At 58.9% G+C, this 17,778-nt stretch overlaps 1 protein-coding gene across 1 annotated transcript in view; it reads right to left on the reverse strand.

Annotated features, from left to right (window-relative positions):
• Positions 1-17,752, reverse strand: part of LOC138734520 (signal-induced proliferation-associated 1-like protein 3) — a 24,162-nt gene extending 6,410 nt beyond the window's left edge. Inside the window, exons 1-8 of the mRNA XM_069882230.1 lie at positions 17,672-17,752; positions 11,580-13,089; positions 9,997-10,127; positions 8,692-8,880; positions 8,435-8,609; positions 5,957-6,060; positions 4,676-4,833; positions 1,570-2,354 (exon numbers count right to left, since the gene is read on the reverse strand). Of these exons, the coding sequence (XP_069738331.1) occupies positions 1,570-2,354; positions 4,676-4,833; positions 5,957-6,060; positions 8,435-8,609; positions 8,692-8,880; positions 9,997-10,127; positions 11,580-12,921 (2,884 nt within the window). The 5' untranslated portion in view covers positions 12,922-13,089; positions 17,672-17,752. The remainder of the gene's footprint in view (positions 1-1,569; positions 2,355-4,675; positions 4,834-5,956; positions 6,061-8,434; positions 8,610-8,691; positions 8,881-9,996; positions 10,128-11,579; positions 13,090-17,671) is intronic.
• Between the last annotated feature and the right edge of the window lie 26 nt (positions 17,753-17,778).

Here is a 17,778-nt window from a genome sequence, read left to right on the forward strand (position 1 = left end):
GGGAGGGGGGGAAAATGGGGAGGGGAGGGGGGAAAATGGGGAGGGGAGGGGGGGAAATGGGGAGGGGAGGGGGGAAAAAGGGGAGGGGAGGGGGGGAAATGGGGAGGGGAGGGGGGGAAATGGGGAGGGGAGGGGGGGAAAGGGGAGGGGAGGGGGGAAAAGGGGGAGGGGAGGGGGGAAAAGGGGAGGGGAGGGGGGAAAAGGGGAGGGGAGGGGGGAAAAGGGGAGGGGAGGGGGGAAATGGGGAGGGGAGGGGGGAAACGGAGCTCTGAGGGGGGGAAATGGGGAGAAGAGGGGGGGAAATGGAGCTCCAAGGTGGGGAAATGGGGAGAGGAAGGGTGGAAATGGGGAGAGGAAGCGGGGAAACGGAGCTCCAAGGGGGGAAATGGGGAGAGGAGGGGGGAAATGGGGCTCCAAGGGGAGGAAATGGGGAGAGGAGGGGGGGAAATGGGGAGGGGAGGGGGGGAAATGGGGAGGGGAGGGGGGGAAAGGGGAGGGGAGGGGGGAAAAGGGGGAGGGGAGGGGGGAAAAGGGGAGAGGAAGGGGGGAAATGGGGAGAGGAAGGGGGGAAATGGGGAGAGGAAGGGGGGAAATGGGGAGAGGAAGGGGGGAAATGGAGCTCCAAGGGGGGAAACGGGGAGGGGAGGGGGGGAAACGGAGCTCTAAGGCGGGGAAATGGGAGAGGAAGCAGGGAAACGGTGCTCCGAGGGGGGGAAATGGGGAGAGGAGGGGGGAAACGGAGCTCCAAGGGGGGGAAACAGAGCTCCAAGGGGGGGAAATGGGGAGAGGAGGGGGGAAAAAGGGAGAGGAAGCAGGGAAATGGTGCTCCGAGGGGGGGAAATGGATCTCCAAGGGGGGGAAATGGGGAGAGGAAGGGGGGAAATGGAGCTCCAAGGGGGGGAAACGGAGCTCCAAGGGGAGGAAATGGGGAGAGGAAGGGTGGAAATGGGGAGAGGAAGGGTGGAAATGGGGAGAGGAAGCGGGGAAACGGAGCTCCAAGGGGGGAAATGGGGAGAGGAGGGGGGAAACGGAGCTCCAAGGAGGGGAAACGGAGCTCCAAGGGGGGGAAATGGGGAGAGGAAGGGGGGAAACAGAGCTCCAAGGAGGGGAAATGGAGCTCCAAGGGGGGGAAATGGGGAGAGGAGGGGGGAAATGGAGCTCCAAGTGGGGGAAATGGAGCTCCAAGGGGGGGAAACGGAGCTCCAAGGGGGGGAAACGGAGCTCCAAGGGGGGGAAATGGGGAGAGGAGGGGGGAAAAAGGGAGAGGAGGGGGAAAAAGGGAGAGGAGGGGGGGAATCGGAGCTCCAAGGAGGGGAAACAGAGTTCCAAGGGGGGGAAATGGGGAGGGGAGGGGGGAAATGGAGCTCCAAGGGGGGGAAATGGGGAGGGGAGGGGGAGAAACAGAGCTCCAAGGGGGGGAAACGGAGCTCCAAGGGGGGGAAATGGGGAGAGGAGGGGGGAAACGGAGCTCCGAGGGGGGGAAATGGGGAGAGGAAAGGGGGAAATGGGAGAGGAAGGGTGGAAATGGGGAGAGGAAGCGGGGAAACGGAGCTCCGAGGGGGGGGAAACGGAGCTCCGAGGGGGGGAAACGGAGCTCCGAGGGGGGGAAACGGAGCTCCGAGGGGGGGAAATGGGGAGAGGAAGGGGGGAAACGGAGCTCCGAGGGGGGGGAAACGGAGCTCCGAGGGGGGAAAACGGAGCTCCAAGGGGGGGCTGGTGGCAACCAAGAGCTCCAAGGCGGCGGCGATGGCGGCAACCGAGGGTTTTGGGGTCTGACCTTCAACCTCTGGACGATCTCCTTGATGTCCTCGCATCGTCCTGGAGCCGCCCGGACGAGGACGTGATCCCCGCGCCCGTAGAAGACCTTGAGGGCGTTGCCGTCGGCGCTCCAGCCGATGACGTCCCCGCAGAAGCAGTTGAACACCACCTCCTTGGCCCCCAGGTCCACCAGGACCACGAAGGCGTTGGAGACGCCCAAGACGCAAGGAATTTCGGCGCCGCCGGCGAAATCTTGAGCCGAGACGCGCCAAGCGATGGCGCCGCCGCTCAGCTTCTCGGCCCCGGCTCGCGCTTTGGTCTTCTCCTTCTTCTTGGAAGCCAAGGAGATGAGGTTGAACTTGCCCGAGGAGTCGATGGGGGTGTTGGTGACGTAGTTCTCGGCCAGGTCCTTCAGGTACTCGCGCCGGGTCCTGGTGGCCATGGCGTGGAACTTGTCGGACTTGTGGGCGGCGTTCTCGCCGTTGATGGCTTTGGCCAAGAGGAAAGAGCGGAAGGCGTCCGACTTGCCGAAGGAGACGCCGCTGGGGACGGGGGGCCCGAAGGGAGGGACGTCCTTGGACCTGGTGACGGCCACACTGGGACGGCCGCGCGGAGGAGACGACGCGGTCACGGCACAATCAGGGTTTGGAGATCCTCCAGAGACCCACCAGGACCCTTCGAGGGACCTCCAAGAACCTTTGAGGACCTCCAAGACCCATCTAGAGCCCTTCAGGACCCTTCTGGGGACCCCCAAGACCCTTTGAGGACCTCCAGAACCCTTCTAGGGACCTCCAGGATCCTTCTAGAGCCCTTCAGGACCCCTCTAGAGCCCCCCAGGACCCTTTGAGGACCTCCAGGATCCTTCTAGAGCCCTTCAGGACCCTTCTAGAGCCCCCCAGGACCCTTTGAGGGACCTGTAAGAACCTTGGAGAACCTCCAGGACCCCCCAAGGGACACCAGGATCCTTCTAGGGACCCCAGGAGCCTTCTAGAGATCCCCAAGACCCTTTGAGGACCTCCAGGACCCTTCTAGGGACCCCAGGACCCTTCTAGGAACCCCCAGGACCCCTCTAGGAACCCCCAGGACCCTTCTAGGGATCCCCAGAACCCTTTGAGGACCTCCAGGACCCTTCTAGAGCCCTTAAGGACCCTTCTAGGAACCACCAGGACCCCTCTAGGGACCCCCAGGACCCTTCTAGGAATCCCCAGAACCCTTTGAGGACCTCCAGGATCCTTCTAGAGCCCCCCAGGACCCTTTGAGGGACCCGTAAGAACCTTTGAGGACCTCCAGGACCCCCCAAGGGACACCAGGATCCTTCTAGGGACCCCCAGGAACCTTCTAGAGATCCCCAGGACCCTTTGAGGACCTCCAGGACCCCCTCTAGAGCCCTTAAGGACCCTTCTAGGAATCCCCAGAACCCTTCGAGGACCTCCAGGACCCTTCTAGGAACCACCAGGACCCCTCTAGGGACCCCCAGGAACCTTCTAGAGATCCCTAGGACCCTTTGAGGACCTCCAGGACCCCCTCTAGAGCCCTTAAGGACCCTTCTAGGGATCCCCAGAACCCTTTGAGGACCTCCAGGACCCTTCTAGAGCCCTTAAGGACCCTTCTAGGAACCACCAGGACCCCTCTAGGGACCCCCAGGACCCTTCTAGGAATCCCCAGAACCCTTTGAGGACCTCCAGGACCCTTCTAGGAACCACCAGGACCCCTCTAGAGACCCCCAGGAACCTTCTAGAGATCCCTAGGACCCTTTGAGGACCTCCAGGACCCCCTCTAGAGCCCTTAAGGACCCTTCTAGGGACCCCCAAGACCCTTTGAGGACCTCCAGGACCCTTCTAGGGACCCCCAAGACCCTTTGAGGACTTCCAAAACCTCTCTAGAGCCCCCCAGGACCCTTCTAGGAACCACCAGGATCCCTCTAGAGACCCCCAGGAACCTTCTAGAGATCCCTAGGACCCTTTGAGGACCTCCAGGACCCTTCTAGAGCCCTTAAGGAACCTTCTAGGGACCCCAAGTCCCTTTGAGGACCTCCAGGACCCTTCTAGGGACCCCCAAGACCCTTTGAGGACCTCCAAAACCTCTCTAGAGCCCCCCAGGACCCTTCTAGGAACCACCAGGACCCCACTAGGGACCCCCAGGACCCTTCTAGGAATCCCCAGAACCCTTTGAGGACCTCCAGGACCCTTCTAGGAACCACCAGGACCCCTCTAGGGACCCCCAGGAACCTTCTAGAGATCCCTAGGACCCTTTGAGGACCTCCAGGACCCCCTCTAGAGCCCTTAAGGACCCTTCTAGTGACCCCAAGACCCTTTGAGGACCTCCAGGACCCTTCTAGGGACCCCCAAGACCCTTTGAGGACTTCCAAAACCTCTCTAGAGCCCCCCAGGACCCTTCTAGGAACCCCCAGGACCCCTCTAGGGACCCCCAGGATCCTTCTAGAGCCCTTCAGGACCCTTCTAGAGCCCCCCAGGACCCTTTGAGGGACCCGTAAGAACCTTTGAGGACCCCCAGGACCCCTCTAGAGCCCTTAAGGACCCTTCTAGGGACCCCCAAGACCCTTTGAGGACCTCCAGGACCCTTCTAGGGACCCCAGGACCCTTCTAGGAACCACCAGGACCCCTCTAGGGACCCCCAGGACCCTTCTAGGAATCCCCAGAACCCTTTGAGGACCTCCAGGACCCTTCTAGAGACCCCCAGACCCTTTGAGGACCTCCAGGACCCTTCTAGGGACCCCCAAGACCCTTTGAGGACTTCCAAAACCTCTCTAGAGCCCCCCAGGACCCTTCTAGGAACCACCAGGACCCCTCTAGGGACCCCCAGGACCCTTCTAGAGCTCGGAGGAGGAAACGCGGGACGGAGCTCGGAGGTGGAAACGTGGGACGGAGCCACCAGAAGGTCTCGGGGTGGGACTGACCTGTAGGAGACGTGGTCGGAGCAGGGATTGTGGGCTCGGACGATGATGAAGACGTGTTGGAAGTGGGAGCGGACGCTCTGCGGGGTGAAGGGCAGCGCGCCGGGTTCTTGGAAGATGATGGTGACGATGTCGTTGCCGATGTGCCTCTTCCTCAAGAGCTGGAAGACACCCCGCGAGGTCCTATTGGGTGGGAGGGACCTCGAAATCCGAGGAATCGGGGTGGGGAAGGGTGAGATCCACCACTTGGGGTCACGTAGGGTTGGAGGGACCTCGAAATCCGAGGAATTGGGGTGGGAAGGGGGTGAGATCCACCACTTGGGGTCACGTAGGGTTGGAGGGACCTTGAAATCCGAGGAATTGGGGTGGGGAAGGGGTGAGATCCACCACTTGGGGTCACGTAGGGTTGGAGGGACCTCAAAATCCGAGGAATTGGGGTGGGAAGGGCGAGATCCACCACTTGGGGTCACGTAGGGTGGGAGGGACCTCGAAATCCGAGGAATCGGGGTGGGAAGGGGGTGAGATCCACCACTTGGGGTCACGTAGGGTTGGAGGGACCTCGAAATCCGAGGAATTGGGGTGGGAAGGGGGTGAGATCCACCACTTGGGGTCACGTAGGGTTGGAGGGACCTCGAAATCTGAGGAATCGGGGTGGGGAAGGGGGTGAGATCCACCACTTGGGGTCACGTAGGGTTGGAGGGACCTCGAAATCCGAGGAATTGGGGTGGGAAGGGGGTGGGGAAGGGCGAGATCCACCACTTGGGGTCACGTAGGGTGGGAGGGACCTCGAAATCCGAGGAATTGGGGTGGGAAGGGGGTGAGATCCACCACTTGGGGTCACGTAGGGTGGGAGGGACCTCGAAATCCGAGGAATTGGGGTGGGGAAGGGGGTGAGATCCACCACTTGGGGTCACGTAGGGTTGGAGGGACCTCGAAATCCGAGGAATTGGGGTGGGAAGGGGGTGAGATCCACCACTTGGGGTCACGTAGGGTTGGAGGGACCTCGAAATCCGAGGAATTGGGGTGGGGAAGGGGGTGAGATCCACCACTTGGGGTCACGTAGGGTGGGAGGGACCTCGAAATCCGAGGAATTGGGGTGGGGAAGGGGGTGAGATCCACCACTTGGGGTCACGTAGGGTTGGAGGGACCTCGAAATCCGAGGAATTGGGGTGGGAAGGGGGCGAGATCCACCACTTGGGGTCATGTAGGGTTGGAGGGACCTCGAAATCCGAGGAATTGGGGTGGGGAAGGGCGAGATCCACCACCTGGGGGCTTGGGACTCACCTGCTGGCGGTTGTTGGGGGTGTAGGGCAGCATGGTGGACACGTGGAACATGATCTCGTAGTCCTGGTAGGTGGTGTAGAGGGAGTGGGTCCCGGTGGAGTCGGCTACGGGAGAGGAGAAACCGGGGGGAGAAGCCTGGGATGGAGCCTCCTGGGACCAGGAACCCAAGATTCCGTCCGTTCCCACCTCCGGAATCTCCGTTTCCCACCGATTCCCACAGCAGCATCTCCGATTCCAGCCTTCCAACCATCACGATCTCCATTTCCAGCCCTCCCAACCCCACGATCTCCACTTTCCATCCCTTCCAAGACCACGATCTCCATTTCCAGCCCTCCCAACCCCACGATCTCCACTTTCCATCCCTTCCAAGACCACGATCTCCATTTCCATCCCTCCCAACCCCACGATCTCCATTTCCATCCCTCCCAAGACCACGATCTCCATTTCCATCCCTCCCAACCCCACGATCTCCATTTCCATCCCTCCCAACCCCACGATCTCCATTTCCATCCCTCCCAACCCCACGATCTCCACTTTCCATCCCTCCCAACCCCACGATCTCCATTTCCATCCCTCCCAAGACCACGATCTCCATTTTCCACCCCTCCCAACCCCACGATGTCCATTTCCACCCCTTCCAACCCCACGATCTCCATTTCCACCCCTTCCAAGACCAAGATCTCCATTTCCACCCCTTCCAAGACCAAGATCTCCACTTTCCATCCCTTCCAACCCCACGATCTCCACTTTCCATCCCTCCCAACCCCACGATCTCCATTTCCATCCCTTCCAACCCCACGATCTCCATTTCCATCCCTTCCAACCCCACGATCTCCATTTCCATCCCTTCCAAGACCACGATCTCCACTTTCCATCCCTTCCAACCCCACGATCTCCACTTTCCATCCCTCCCAACCCCACGATCTCCATTTCCATCCCTTCCAACCCCACGATCTCCATTTCCATCCCTTCCAAGACCACGATCTCCACTTTCCATCCCTTCCAACCCCACGATCTCCACTTTCCATCCCTTCCAACCCCACGATCTCCACTTTCCATCCCTTCCAAGACCACGATCTCCACTTTCCATCCCTTCCAACCCCACGATCTCCACTTTCCATCCCTCCCAACCCCACGATCTCCACTTTCCATCCCTCCCAACCCCACGATCTCCGTTTTCCACCCCTCCCAACCCCACGATCTCCACTTCCCACCCCTTCCAAGACCAAGATCTCCATTCCCACCCCTCCCAACCCCAAGATCTCCATTTTCCATCCCTTCCAAGACCAAGATCTCCATTCTCATCCCTTCCAACCCCACGATCTCCACTTTCCATCCCTCCCAACCCCACGATCTCCATTTCCATCCCTCCCAAGACCACGATCTCCATTTTCCACCCCTTCCAACCCCACGATGTCCATTTCCATCCCTTCCAACCCCACGATCTCCACTTTCCATCCCTTCCAACCCCACGATCTCCATTCCCACCCCTCCCAACCATCACGATCTCCATTTCCATCCCTCCCAACCCCACGATCTCCACTTTCCATCCCTCCCAACCCCACGATCTCCATTTCCATCCCTCCCAAGACCACAATCTCCACTTTCCATCCCTTCCAAGACTACAATCTCCACTTCCCACCCCTCCCAACCCCACGATCTCCGTTTTCCACCCCTCCCAACCCCATGATCTCCACTTCCCACCCCTTCCAACCCCACGATCTCCACTTTCCATCCCTCCCAAGACCACGATCTCCATTTCCATCCCTCCCAACCCCAAGATCTCCATTTCCATCCCTCCCAACCCCACGATCTCCATTTCCATCCCTCCCAAGACCACGATCTCCACTTTCCATCCCTCCCAAGACCACGATCTCCACTTTCCATCCCTCCCAAGACCACGATCTCCATTTCCATCCCTTCCAAGACCACAATCTCCACTTCCCACCCCTCCCAACCCCACGATCTCCGTTTTCCATCCCTCCCAACCCCACGATCTCCACTTCCCACCCCTTCCAAGACCAAGATCTCCATTTCCACCCCTTCCAAGACCACGATCTCCATTTCCATCCCTCCCAACCCCACGATCTCCATTTCCATCCCTTCCAAGACCAAGATCTCCATTTCCATCCCTTCCAAGACCACGATCTCCATTTCCATCCCTCCCAAGACCACGATCTCCATTTCCATCCCTTCCAAGACCAAGATCTCCATTTCCATCCCTTCCAAGACCACGATCTCCATTTCCATCCCTCCCAAGACCACGATCTCCATTTCCATCCCTCCCAACCCCACGATCTCCATTTCCATCCCTCCCAAGACCACGATCTCCATTTCCACCCCTCCCAACCCCATGATCTCCATTTCCATCCCTTCCAAGACCAAGATCTCCATTCCCACCCCTCCCAACCCCACGATCTCCATTCCCACCCCTCCTACGCCCAGACCCCCCTTTTTCCCGTCCCCTCCCGGACTCACTCTTGGTGTCGAGCTGCGCCGCGTACTTGCTGAAGGCCCTGAGACAAACCTTCTCGCCCAGGAGCTCCAGGAACTCCTCGAAGGCCGGCCCGGCCTCCTCGTTGTTGTACATCTCCTCCTCGGAGCTCTGCCCGGCGCGGCAGTAGAGGATCCCCACCTTGTGCCGGCGGCAGAGCTGCAAGGAGGAGGTCGAGGAGGCTCAGCAGGTCCCTCCCGGGGTGGTGGGACCCCATCGTTTGGTTCCTCGCGGCGCTCACCCCTTGCTCGTCCAGCTTGAGGAGCTGCTCGGTCACCTTGGCCGTGCTGAGGGCCAAGCGCAAGCAGTGGATGTTGAGCTCGGGGACGACGTATTCCAGGGCGTCTCGGAGCGGGAGCCCCCGCACCGAGCCGGGCTTGGTGGCCGTGGGGGTGGCGTCTTCCAGGATGGAGCCGCGCAGGGTGGTCAGCTGGGAGAGGCAGGAGAGGACGGCGCTGGGGGAGCTCCGAGGGCCGGGAAGGAGCTCTCCAAGGCTTGGGAACGACCTTCAAGGCTTGGAAAAGGTTGGAAAGGAGCTCTCCAAGGGTTGGGAAGGACCTTCAAGGCTTGGAAAAGGCTGGAAAGGAGCTCTCCAAGGGTTGGGAAGGGTTGGGAAGGACCTGCAAGGCTTGGAAAGGGTTGGAAAGGAGCTCTCCAAGGGTTGGGAAGGACCTTCAAGGCTTGGAAAGGGTTGGAAAGGAGCTTCAAGGGTTGGGAAGGGTTGGGAAGGACCTGCAAGGCTTGGAAAGGGTTGGAAAGGAGCTCTCCAAGGGTTGGGAAGGGTTGGGAAGGACCTGCAAGGCTTGGAAAAGGTTGGAAAGGACCTTCAAGGCTTAGAAAGGAGCTCTCCAAGGGTTGGAAAGGACCTGCAAGGCTTGGGAAAGGTTGGAAAGGAGCTCCAAGGGCTGGGAAGGAGCTCTCCAAGGGTTGGGAAGGGTTGGGAAGGACCTTCAAGGCTTGGAAAGGGTTGGAAAGGAGCTTCAAGGGTTGGGAAGGGTTGGAAAGGAGCTCCAAGGGTTGGAAAGGAGCTCTCCAAGGCTTGGAAAGGGTTGGAAAGGAGCTTCAAGGGTTGGGAAGGGTTGGAAAGGAGCTTCAAGGGTTGGGAAGGGTTGGAAAGGAGCTCCGAGGGTTGGAAAGGAGCTCTCCAAGGCTTGGAAAGGGTTGGAAAGGAGCTTCAAGGGTTGGGAAGGGTTGGGAAGGAGCTCTCCAAGGGTTGGGAAGGAGCTCCAAGGGTTAGAAAGAGCTCTCCATGGGTTGGGAAGGAGCTCTGAGGGTTGGAAAGAGCTCTCCAGGGGTTGGGAAGGAGCTCTGAGGGTTGGAAAGAGCTCTCCAGGGGTTGGGAAGGAGCTCTGAGGGTTGGAAAGAGCTCTCCAGGGGTTGGGAAGGAGCTCCAAGCGTGGCCTCATCCTCGAGGCCCCCTCTGCACCTTCTCCAACAGCTCCATCTCCTTCTCCGGCTGGAGATTCCAGAAGCGGGGAGCTCCTCCTCCCCCCGAGGCCTTCTCCTGGCGTCCCACCCCACCCCCACGTCCTCCAGCGGGTTCTACCTCGCTGGTGCGGAAGATGATGCGGTGCTGGAACTGGGGGCCGAGCTCCTTGTGGTCGTCCAGCTTCTCCCGCTTGATGCTGACGGCAACGGGGCCCAGCTTCTCGTCCAGCCCAAAGTAGTTGGAGTGCTCTGCGGAGGAGAAGACGCTGCGGGGGCCGCGGCGGGCACGGAGGGGACACCGGGGGGAAGGAGGGGACACCGGGGGGAGGGATGGATGGATGGAGGAGACATGGGATGGATGGAGGAGACATGGGATGGAGGGAGAAGGTGGAGGAAGGATGGATGGATGGATGGATGGATGGATGGATGGATGGATGGATGGATGGAGGAGACATGGGATGGAGGGAGAAGGTGGAGGATGGATGGATGGATGGATGGATGGATGGATGGAGAAGACATGGGATGGAGGGAGGAGGTGGAGGATGGATGGATGGATGGATGGATGGATGGATGGAGACACGGGATGGAGGGAGAAGGTGGAGGAAGGATGGAGGGATGGATGGATGGATGGATGGATGGATGGAGAAGACATGGGATGGAGAAGACATGGGATGGAGAAGACATGGGATGGAGGGAGGAGGTGGAGGATGGATGGATGGATGGATGGATGGAGACACGGGATGGAGGGAGAAGGTGGAGGAAGGATGGAGGGATGGATGGATGGATGGATGGATGGATGGATGGATGGATGGATGGAGAAGACATGGGATGGAGAAGACATGGGATGGAGAAGACATGGGATGGAGGGAGGAGGTGGAGGATGGATGGATGGATGGATGGATGGATGAAGAAGACATGGGATGGAGGGAGGAGACACAGGATGGATGGAGGAGACATGGGATGGAGGGAGGAGACACGGGATGGATGGAGGAGACACGGGATGGATGGATGGAGAAGACATGGGATGGAGGGAGAAGGTGGAGGATGGATGGAGGAGACATGGGATAGAGGGAGGAGACACAGGATGGAGGGAGGAGACATGGGATGGAGAGAGGAGGAGGAGGAAGGATGGATGGATGGATGGATGGATGGATGAGACATGGGATGGAGGGAGAAGGTGGAGGAAGGATGGATGGATGGAGAAGACATGGGATGGAGGGAGGAGGTGGAGGATGGATGGATGGATGGATGGAAAAGACACGGGATGGAGGGAGAAGGTGGAGGAAGGATGGAGGGAGGAGACACGGGATGGAGGGAGAAGGGGGAAGGATGGAGGAGACATGGGATGGAGGGAGGAGACATGGGATGGAGGGAGGAGACATGGGATGGAGGGAGGAGACACGGGATGGAGGGAGAAGATGGAGGATGGAGAGATGGAGGAGGTGGAGGAAGGATGGAGAAGACACAGGATGGAGGGAGAAGGTGGAGGACGGATGGAGGAGACATGGGATGGAGGGAGAAGGTGGAGGACGGATGGATGGATGGATGGATGGATGGATGGAGGAGACACGGGACGGAGGGAGAAGGTGGAGGACGGATGGAGGAGACACGGGACGGAGGGAGACGGTGGAGGACGGATGGAGGAGACACGAAGCGGGGCAGGAGGCGGCTGCGCGCGGCTCCTCCTCCGCCCGCCCCCACCTTTGCCGAGGAAGTGCTCGCGGTAGTAGCGGGCGCCGAGGTCCACGTGCTCCACGCTGTGCTGCCGCAGCCGCTCGGGCCTCCTCTGCAGCTCCTTGGGCACCTCCAGCACCGAGACGCTGGCGTTGGTGGGTCGCCCGGCCGGAGGACCTTCCAGCCGGCTCCCCTCGGGCACCGTGGGCGCCGCCGCCATCGCCGGGGCCACCGCGGAACCTCTGGAGAAGCTGACGTTGCGCTCGGCGGCGCCGCCGATCTCGTTGCGGAAATGGGGGCAGCTGAGGAGCAGCTCGTTGCTGGTGTCATCCCCCAGGTCCTGCTCCAGCTTCTCCTTGCGGTTGAGGTCCTCGGCGCCGGCCGAGACGACCCCCTCGGCGCCTCCTCCTCCTCCTCGAGCCGAGGCCACCGAGGCGGCCGAGGCCCCCGTGGTGGTGTTGCGGCGCTGTTGGGCCGCCAGAGCCCTCCCGGCGGCCACCGCGTTGAGGTCGAAGAGGAGGCTTTGGACGTCGTAGTGAGCGAAGCTCTTCTGGCACAACCAAACCTTGCCCGGCTGCGGCGCCCGCGGCTCCTCGGCCTCCTTGAGCGCCACCTCCCCCTCGGCGCGACCGCTCCGCAACTTCTTGAAGATGGAGTCGCCGCCGCCGCCGCCGCCGTCGCCTCTAGGACATCTCCGACGAGGTTTCTCCTTGGCTTGAGCCACCGGCTCCTCCCGGGAGGCGCTCCCGGCGTCCGGCTTGACGCCGGCCGAGGCTCCCGGCGCCAAACTCCCTTCGGCGAGAGGTTCCGGCGTGGCCGCTCGCCCCCGCGGCTTCTTGGCGCGGAGCTCGTTGAGCATCTCGAAGAAGCTCTGCTCCAAGATGCCCTCAACGTCGATGGACGAGGTGCTTCCGTACTCCCGGAAGAGCCCGGTGGCGGCGGCGGCGCCGGCGGCGGCGGTGACGGCACCTCCGCTGGGTTTGGTTCCTCGCGGTTCCTCGTCCGGGTCGCACTCGCTCAGCGTCACCTCGCTGCTGCTCCGGTGCCTCAACGGCGCCAACGTTGGAGGCCGCGACCAGTTTTCGTGGAATTCCACGTCCTTGGAGCGGCGCCGGGTCAAGCGGTGAAGAGCTTTGAAGGCCGGGACGCCGGGAAGAGCTTGGTGGCCGCCAAGCCAAGCTCGCTCGGCGCCGCCGCCGGGCAACGGGTCCCTCTTGGGGGGCCACTCGGCGACGCGGGCGCGGACGCCCATCTTGGGCGCCACGCGGGGCCCTTCGCCGGCTCCCCCGGCGCCGTTGGGGGCCCAGAAGGTCACCGGGCAGCCCTCGGCGGCGCCGTCGTGGGGCCGCGAAGGCCGCTGGGAGCTCATGGCGAGGGGGAGATCAAGGGAGGAGGGGGCTGCGCCGGGAAGGGGTCCGGGGCCACCGAGGAGCAGCCGGCGAGGGGAACGGCGGCGCCGGGGCTTCCAGGAGGCGGCTCCATGGTGGAGGGCGGAGGGGGAGGTCACAGAGGGCGCCGAGGAGGCCGCCGCGGCATCCTGGAGAAGGGAGAGAGAAGGAGCGGGGAGTCACCGGGGCGGAAAAGAGCTTGGAGGGCTTCCAACCATCCCTCTTGGCCACTAAATCGCGTCCCTGAGCTCCTCGTCTTCTAAATTATGGGATCTCCGGCTTGGAGAAGACCTCGTAGATCTTCCAACCACCCCTCTTGGTCACTAAATCGTGTCCCTGAGCTCCTCGTCTTCTAAATTATGGAATCTCCAGCTTGGAGAAGACCTTGTAGAGCTTCCAACCATCCCTCTTGGGCACTAAATCGCGTCCCCGAGCTCCTCATCTTCTAAATTATGGGATCTCCAGCTTGGAGAAGACCTTGTACATCTTCCAACCATTCCTCCTGGTCACTAAGACACGTCCCTGAGCTGCTCATTTTCTAAATTATGGGATCCCCAGCTTGGAGAAGACCTTATAGAGCTTCCAACCATCCCTCTTGGGCACCAAACCGCGCCCCTGAGCTCCTCGTCTTCTAAATTATGGGATCTCCAGCTTGGAGAAGACCTTGTAGATCTTCCAACCATCCCTCTTGGCCACCAAGCCACGTCCCTGAGCTCCTCGTCTTCTAAATTGTGGAGTCACCAGGGTGGAGAAGACCTTGTGGATCTTCCAACAATCCCTCTTGGGCACCAAACCGCGTCCCTGAGCGCCTCGTCTTCTAATTATGGGAACTCCGGCCTGGAGAAGACCTTGTAGATCTTCCAACCATCCCTCTTGGGCACCAAACCATGTCCCTGAGCGCCTCATCTTCTAAATTGTGGAGTCACCAGGGTGGAGAAGACCTTGTGGATCTTCCAACCATCCCTCTTGGTCACTAAACCGCGTCCCTGAGCGCCTCGTCTTCTAAATTATGGAATCTCTAGCCTGGAGAAGACCTCGTAGATCTTCCAACCATCCCTCTTGGTCACCAAACTGCGTCCCTGAGCTCCTCATCTTCTAAATTATGGGATCTCCAGCTTGGAGAAGACCTCGTAGAGCTTCCAACCACCCCTCTTGGTCACCAAACCACGTCCCTGAGCGCCTCGTCTTCTAAATTATGGGATCTCCAGCTTGGAGAAGACCTTGTAGAGCTTCCAACCATCCCTCTTGGGCACCAAACCGCGTCCCTGAGCGCCTCGTCTTCTAAATTATGGGATCTCCAGCTTGGAGAAGACCTTGTACATCTTCCAACCATCCCTCCTGGTCACTAAAACACGTCCCTGAGCTGCTCATCTTCTAAATTGTGGAGTCACCAGGGTGGAGAAGACCTTGTAGAACTTCCAACCATCCCTCTTGGCCACCAAACCACGTCCCTGAGCTCCTCGTCTTCTAAATTATGGGATCTCCGGCTTGGAGAAGACCTTGTAGAGCTTCCAAGCATCCCTCTTGGCCACTAAACCGCGTCCCTGAGCGCCTCGTCTTCTAAATTATGGAATCTCCAGCCTGGAGAAGACCTTGCAGAGCTTCCAACCATCCCTCTTGGTCACCAAACCACATCCCTGAGCTCCTCGTCTTCTAAATTGTGGAGTCACCAGGGTGGAGAAGACCTTGTACATCTTCCAACCATCCCTCTTGGTCACCAAACCGCGTCCCTGAGCTCCTCATCTTCTAAATTATGGGATCCCCAGCTTGGAGAAGACCTTGTACATCTTCCAACCATCCCTCCTGGTCACTAAAACACGTCCCTGAGCTGCTCATCTTCTAAATTGTGGAGTCACCAGGGTGGAGAAGACCTTGTAGAACTTCCAACCATCCCTCTTGGCCACCAAACCACGTCCCTGAGCTCCTCGTCTTCTAAATTATGGGATCTCCGGCTTGGAGAAGACCTTGTAGAGCTTCCAAGCATCCCTCTTGGCCACTAAACCGCGTCCCTGAGCGCCTCGTCTTCTAAATTATGGAATCTCCAGCCTGGAGAAGACCTTGCAGAGCTTCCAACCATCCCTCTTGGTCACCAAACCACATCCCTGAGCTCCTCGTCTTCTAAATTGTGGAGTCACCAGGGTGGAGAAGACCTTGTACATCTTCCAACCATCCCTCTTGGTCACCAAACCGCGTCCCTGAGCTCCTCATCTTCTAAATTATGGGATCCCCAGCTTGGAGAAGACCTCGTAGATCTTCCAACCATCCCTCTTGGTCACCAAACTGCGTCCCTGAGCTCCTCATCTTCTAAATTATGGGATCTCCAGCTTGGAGAAGACCTTGTAGAGCTTCCAACCATCCCTCTTGGGCACCAAACCGCGTCCCTGAGCTCCTCGTCTTCTAAATTATGGGATCTCCAGCCTGGAGAAGACCTTGTAGAGCTTCCAACCATCCCTCTTGGGCACCAAACCGCGTCCCTGAGCGCCTCGTCTTCTAAATTATGGAATCTCCAGCTTGGAGAAGACCTTGTAGATCTTCCAACCATCCCTCTTGGGCACCAAACCGCGTCCCCGAGGGCCTCGTCTTCTAAATTATGGAATCCCCAGCTTGGAGAAGACCTTGTAGAGCTTCCAACCATCCCTCTTGGGCACCAAACCGCGTCCCTGAGCGCCTCGTCTTCTAAATTATGGGATCTCCAGCTTGGAGAAGACCTTGTAGAGCTTCCAACCATCCCTCTTGGCCACTAAACCGCGTCCCTGAGCTCCTCATCTTCTAAATTGTGGAATCTCCAGCTTGGAGAAGACCTTGTAGAGCTTCCAACCATCCCTCTTGGGCACCAAACCGCGTCCCTGAGCGCCTCATCTTCTAAATTGTGGAATCTCCAGCTTGGAGAAGACCTTGTAGAGCTTCCAACCATCCCTCTTGGGCACCAAACAGCGTCCCTGAGCGCCTCGTCTTCTAAATTGTGGAGTCACCAGCTTGGAGAAGACCTTGTACATCTTCCAACCATCCCTCCTGGTCACTAAAACACGTCCCTGAGCTGCTCATCTTCTAAATTATGGGATCCCCAGCTTGGAGAAGACCTTGTAGAGCTTCCAACCATCCCTCTTGGTCACTAAAACACTTCCCTGAGCTGCTCATCTTCTAAATTATGGGATCTCCAGCTTGGAGAAGACCTTGTACATCTTCCAACCATCCCTCTTGGCCACCAAACCGCGTCCCTGAGCTCCTCATCTTCTAAATTATGGGATCTCCAGCTTGGAGAAGACCTTGTAGAGCTTCCAACCATCCCTCTTGGTCACCAAACCGCGTCCCTGAGCTCCTCATCTTCTAAATTATGGAGTCACCAGGGTGGAGAAGACCTTGTAGATCTTCCAACCATCCCTCTTGGTCACCAAACCGCGTCCCTGAGCTCCTCATCTTCTAAATTATGGAGTCACCAGGGTGGAGAAGACCTTGTGGATCTTCCAACCACCCCTCTTGGTCACCAAACCTCATGGGGTTCAACGGACGATTCCCTCAAGAGGTTCTCAGGGTCCTCTGCTCCTCTCAGGGGGTTGGAACTGGATCATCTTGGAGGTCCCTTCCAACCCTGAAGTGTTGGAGGAACCTGATCCAGAGGGAGGTGTCCCTGGTCATCTCTGTTGGTTGGAACTGGATCATCTTTGAGGTCCCTTCCAACCCAACCTCTTCCCTGGTTGGTCTCAGCCCATCAATCCAACCTCTCCAGCTCCTTCTGGAGAACCTCAAAGCCCTCGAGAAGATCCTCCCGGCTCCGTCTCATCCCCAAACTCCCTAAAAGCCCTTCCAGGACCTTTCCCCGGGGTCACGGATGGAGACGATTCCATGAGTTTGGAGGCATCTCCTCCACCTTCCCGGCCCGACCCACCAGAAGAACCTTCTCCCGAGCCTCCTCCCCCCTCTCTCCGCGCTCAACGAGCCGGAATAATTAATTCCACGCTGTTAATTTCTCTTCCAGCCGCGTCGGCCAAACCCGAGGACGCAAACGGCTCCAAAAATTGGAATTTGGGCTCAAAAACCAAGGAAAAAACCTCAAATCCCACCCGTTCGGTTCCATTTTCCTCCTGAAATTAAGATTTTTTTTCCCCCCGAACCTGCCGTTCCGGAGTCGCGGCTCCGATTTCCGAGAAAAAAAAAAAAAAGGGGGGGAGGGAGAGATTTTAATTATTAACCTCGTTAGATAAATTAAGCGCTAGGGTTTAACCCTTCCTTGGACGCCGCCGGAGGAGGAGAAAATCCGACCCCGCCTCGTCCTAATTAAACCATTTAAGGACCTTCCGTGGGCTTTTCCGCTTCCTGGTTGGCTCCGAACGAGACCCAAACGATCCTTAATTAATTAAATCGATCGTCTCGCGGCTCGTTTGGGGGGAAAAAGGTGTTTCCGGATCGAAATGAGGGTTTGGTTGGGGTCACGGTGGCTTCTCCGGCTCCAAATCCGGCTCCGGGTTCAAAGTTAACCTCGAGCCGAGCGAGCGTATGAAATTAGTGAAGCAATTAAGCGAACTTTGTGCTTAATTAGGGGTGATTAAAACCTAATCGTCGCCCTTCCGGGACCATCAGGTGCAATTAATGGGGAAAAGGAAGGGGAAAACGGGGGAGAAAATCCAACCTGGGAGGACTCGGCCCGATCCGATTCCCCTCATCGCGCTCCGTAGGACTGTGATGGCTTAATTAACGCTAATTAACGCTAATTAACGAAGGAGAAATACCTACTCGCCAAGATCTGGGATCCTTCCCTCTCCAGACGGCGGCGTCCAACGATGGGATTGACCCCAACCCCACTGGGATACGGCAATAAAGGCTCCTCGGAGCTCGTTAGG

This window comes from Phaenicophaeus curvirostris, unplaced genomic scaffold (genome assembly GCF_032191515.1).
Source record: "Phaenicophaeus curvirostris isolate KB17595 unplaced genomic scaffold, BPBGC_Pcur_1.0 scaffold_93, whole genome shotgun sequence".
In the NCBI taxonomy this organism is placed as follows: domain Eukaryota; kingdom Metazoa; phylum Chordata; class Aves; order Cuculiformes; family Cuculidae; genus Phaenicophaeus; species Phaenicophaeus curvirostris.